The sequence below is a fragment of the Phyllopteryx taeniolatus genome, chromosome 4 (assembly GCF_024500385.1).
Source record: "Phyllopteryx taeniolatus isolate TA_2022b chromosome 4, UOR_Ptae_1.2, whole genome shotgun sequence".
NCBI classification, from domain to species: Eukaryota; Metazoa; Chordata; class Actinopteri; order Syngnathiformes; family Syngnathidae; genus Phyllopteryx; species Phyllopteryx taeniolatus.
Window position 1 is genome coordinate 16971110 of NC_084505.1, and position 3688 is coordinate 16974797.

General features: G+C 42.5%; 1 protein-coding gene across 2 annotated transcripts; it reads right to left on the reverse strand.

Moving 5' to 3' along the window:
- Positions 1-39: 39 nt before the first annotated feature.
- On the reverse strand, positions 40-3536 carry ppp1r27b (protein phosphatase 1, regulatory subunit 27b). Of its 2 annotated transcripts, XR_009788073.1 has the most exons (4): positions 2444-3536; positions 1155-1305; positions 438-755; positions 40-129 (listed from the first exon to the last, which is right to left on the reverse strand). XR_009788073.1 is itself a non-coding variant. In XM_061770028.1 (3 exons), the coding sequence occupies exons 1-3, from the start codon at positions 2655-2657 to the stop codon at positions 632-634; spliced, it is 489 nt and encodes a 162-aa protein (XP_061626012.1). In that variant the 5' UTR covers positions 2658-3536; the 3' UTR covers positions 161-631. The 2 variants fall into 2 exon arrangements, 1 of the variants encoding a protein (XP_061626012.1); XM_061770028.1 differs by lacking the exon at positions 40-129 and having other exon boundaries at positions 161-755.
- Positions 3537-3688: the final 152 nt, after the last annotated feature.

The following is a 3688-nucleotide window of genomic DNA, read 5'->3' on the forward strand; positions in this document are numbered from 1 at the left end:
ATTAGCCGCTTGATGGCAGCAGAGCAAAATCAGAACCCTCGTGCAACCAGACTTTTTGGTGTTGTCGTTTTATCTCGATCCTGGATATTAGCTGCTTAATCATTGACCTGGTCGTGTGAGGGTCTGCAACTGAAAGATTATATGAAATGAATCAGTCAGGGTGGATGAACACTTTATTTTAGAAGTACAAAACGTAGCAAAAGTAAGACTATACAGTTAACATGTTAGGATACTAGAAAAAACAAAACAAACCCGTTATCGTGTTAGCAGGATGCTACTGTAGAATCCATTAATTTGATTTGGAAAATATTGATCTTTGCTTGTCAGAATATATTCTTTTGCAGCATACATTTGCACATAAAGAGCAGTTTGATGTTCCAATCAATGTATCTATCTAAAAAAAAAAAAAAAAGTTGAAATTGTTCATTCAAACTCACTGCAGGATAAAAAAATGTGACTCGAGCTGGCTGTCACAAGCCCATGTAGGAAAGAACCTGCTGTGCTTCCTTCGACCTGAAGTCCACTGTCACCTCCACAGTTGAGGCAGCTTTCTGGTTCAGGACGCTGAAGTCACGAGGAGTTCTCTCTCCGCCTCGGCAGAAGAATTGGAGCAACTGGACCGATCAGTCTCTCAGTCATTGTCAACCAGGCCGAAAAGGTCCAGCAGTTCCTTGTTCTCTGGGTCGATGAGGTCACAAGGCTTCTCCCCGCAGTCGTTTTCCCGATTTGGATCAGCGCCCAGTGAGAGAAGATAGCTGAAAGAAACAAACATCACCTTCATGCCTCAGTGTCAGATTCTGGAAGGTCAATGAGGTGCAAGAATCCAGCAGATCCCCCAGCTTGTCTTATGCCTTGGTGTCTAGGTCTTGCTTCTCAACATGTAATGTCATAGCGAGCCCCTACTGGCTGCGCAGAGGTTTTAGAGGGCAGATGCTCAAGATTCATCACGGTTGGGGGGGAATTTCAAAGTGTTCGTCGACGGGGGATGGTGCAGATTGATTTTTCTTTCGGCTTAGGGGACTATGGACACAGCAAGAAAGCACAGTTTCTTCGCCCTGGCTGAAAAGGCTGGTGCTTAAGCACCACTTGGCGTCTATCTGTGCACATGCCCAATCGTAGCGTTTCGACTGTGAACTTGTTTCGAAGAACCCTACCGTGCGATGTGAGGGAAGCCGTCGCTGCAGGCCATGTGCAGCGGGGTCCACCCTTCGTCGTCCCTCTGGTGGATGTCCGCTCCGTAGTGGACCAACAGCTCCACACACTCCAGGTTCCCTGACAGCACAGCTTCGTGGATGGCGGCCATGCCTGCACACATGCACGGCATCACAATGTGAAAGGCGACTCACTGTAAGCATAGGCCCATAAAAGTTGTTGGGAGCATTCATTCAATATCCAGGTTAAGGTCCATGTACTAGTACACGCTTTGTCCTCCCTCGTGGGACAACTCAGGCATATTAGTGAGGCAAAACTGCACTTATTGCCTGATCTGCACACTCCTAGTACTATTAGTGAAGCACTAGTTAACTCATAGAATTTTATAGCATTTCACTAGTAGTACCCAGAAGTCAGTGTACTGTAGTGCACTTGCTATTAGTGAAGTGCTTGATGTTAACTCAGAATTTCATAGAATTTCACGAGTAGTACCCAAAAGTCAGTTAGTCCACTGTAGTGCACTTGTAACATATAGTTGTCCTACTACAGTAGTATTCCAGTTGTCCTACGAGTGAGGGTAAAGGGCATGAACCTTAAGATGTCAAGGGTATCAAACGCTGAACGGCTTGCCAGATGTAGCCTAGCGGTGTCACGATTAATAGATGAATCAACAACTAATCGATTAGTTTGATCAACAACTATTTTGATGATGAACGATTTAGAGCTGTTGTTTAGCTTAAAAATTGTCCGAACCCTCAGATTTCAGCCTCTCAACAGTAAAGGCTGATTTCTGTAGTCCATTAAACATATTCAACACATCTGCTTTTACTTTGGAAAACAAGGATCAACATTTCTTTTTTGCCTTTTTCCTGACATGATACGGACCAAACCAGTAACTGAATCATGACCAATTTATCAAGAAATAAGAATAGGTTTAAATCATTACAAAAATAGTTGCTTGCAGCTGTGGTATGAATAACCTGTAATTGACATGCAGTATAGTTAATCACGAAGCAGCCTCAGAAGTGTACAGTGTATCAAACTAGTAGCCCTTCGCAGTACCCAACAAGTAGCTTTCCTAAAAAGGTTGGCGAGTGTAAGCTCACTCCCTCTCTTGACATTTAATTATTGTTCATTTGGTTTTGTTTACAAATACCAAATAATCACTTAAAACAGTAATCAGGGGGGGGGAAATGCAATAAACTTTAATGCAAATGTTTTATCCAATTTAATTGATGGAATAATTCTAAAAATATTCAATAGTGACAGCCCAAATTGTCAAGTTACTCACCAGTGGGGTAGATGGTGTCCAGGCTGACCCTTCTGGCTCGGATGAAGCGTCCAATCCGCTCCAGCTCACCCTGCCGCACAAAGTCCTGGAAAACGATGTCATTGGGGAAATGCACGCTGCGGATGGACTTTGGACACACCGAGCTCTTGTACTTGTCCTGGGCATAAGCTCTAAGTGACTCAGTCTCAGATGCGGGGAACTGATAGTACTTCATCCTCCTCTGTCAAAAGTTGGCTTAGGGGGGAAAAAAATTCAAATTTGAACTCAAAATGAATTTTGATGTCCCTGATATTTGTTCCCTCAAAACAGTCTTCCTCTGTGTGAATCAACAGTGTGGAGCTGCTCCTCTGAAGGCCAGACCTCCCCCCTTATACCCCTTTATACCTCTGGTGGGCTATTTTAGGACATGCCACAGACTGCAGTGGCATAACTTGGGAGGGGAGATGCAACATTTGAGGCTTTTTTTTGTGTGTGGTCATTCTCATGTGCCACAAACATACTGCACGGAGGCCGTCTTCAGACTACATTGATTCATGACGCAATTTAGGACTCCCAAGCACAAATCATCAGTGATACTCACTAAGAGGCTTCATTTTAAAAAAAACACCTTGAGAATTTGCTGCACTTGAATGGAACTTTGTATTCGATGGGTTTATTAGCGTAATAGTGAAGGGCTTCATGACTCAACTGTTCATGTACTGTAAAACCAAAATTATTCATCATATGGAGAGAACATTCCCCCAACATTGCATCACCTCCAGCAAGTTGACTATTTGGCAATGTTCCCTCCCTATCAAGTGTTTTTGTGAGAGATATGCAGATCTAAGATTCTTAGAACCTAAATGGAGCCCATGAAAGGTGTATTGGAGTATTATGATGCATATTGTTTTTGTGTGTGGTCACAATATAGTGTGCAGTCTTTGGTGTTTTAATGTCCTTGTTTCACAGTAATTGATATTACTTTAAAATGAGCTAATAGGAAAAACTAGGAAATGTTTTAATTTAGGACTAGTTCAGCCTTTGTGGAGGTCTGCGCTCTACTTGGTGGCATTCTAGTTTTTAATGATCTTATGTGGCATTGCTAAATGTAATTGTGGCCCGAGTCCTTTGCACAGTATTAATTCTAACAATTCACAAGCATTTAACCTTGATGAATTACAATTTGGACATGCAGAATAAATTGTTTTTGTCCATGAAGAAATACTGGTGAATTCATATTACAGTTCAACAAATAAAGACCGCAGA

Bases quoted from the DNA above. Each gene is read 5' to 3' on its own strand.
- ppp1r27b (XM_061770028.1), bottom strand. From the start codon at position 2,657: ATGAAGTACTATCAGTTCCCCGCATCTGAGACTGAGTCACTTAGAGCT. The intron at 1,306-2,443 runs GTGAGTAACTTG...GCATGTGTGCAG, and splicing joins GGACACCATCTACCCCACTG to GCATGGCCGCCATCCACGAA. The intron at 756-1,154 runs GTAGGGTTCTTC...TGTTTCTTTCAG, and splicing joins GGCTTCCCTCACATCGCACG to CTATCTTCTCTCACTGGGCG.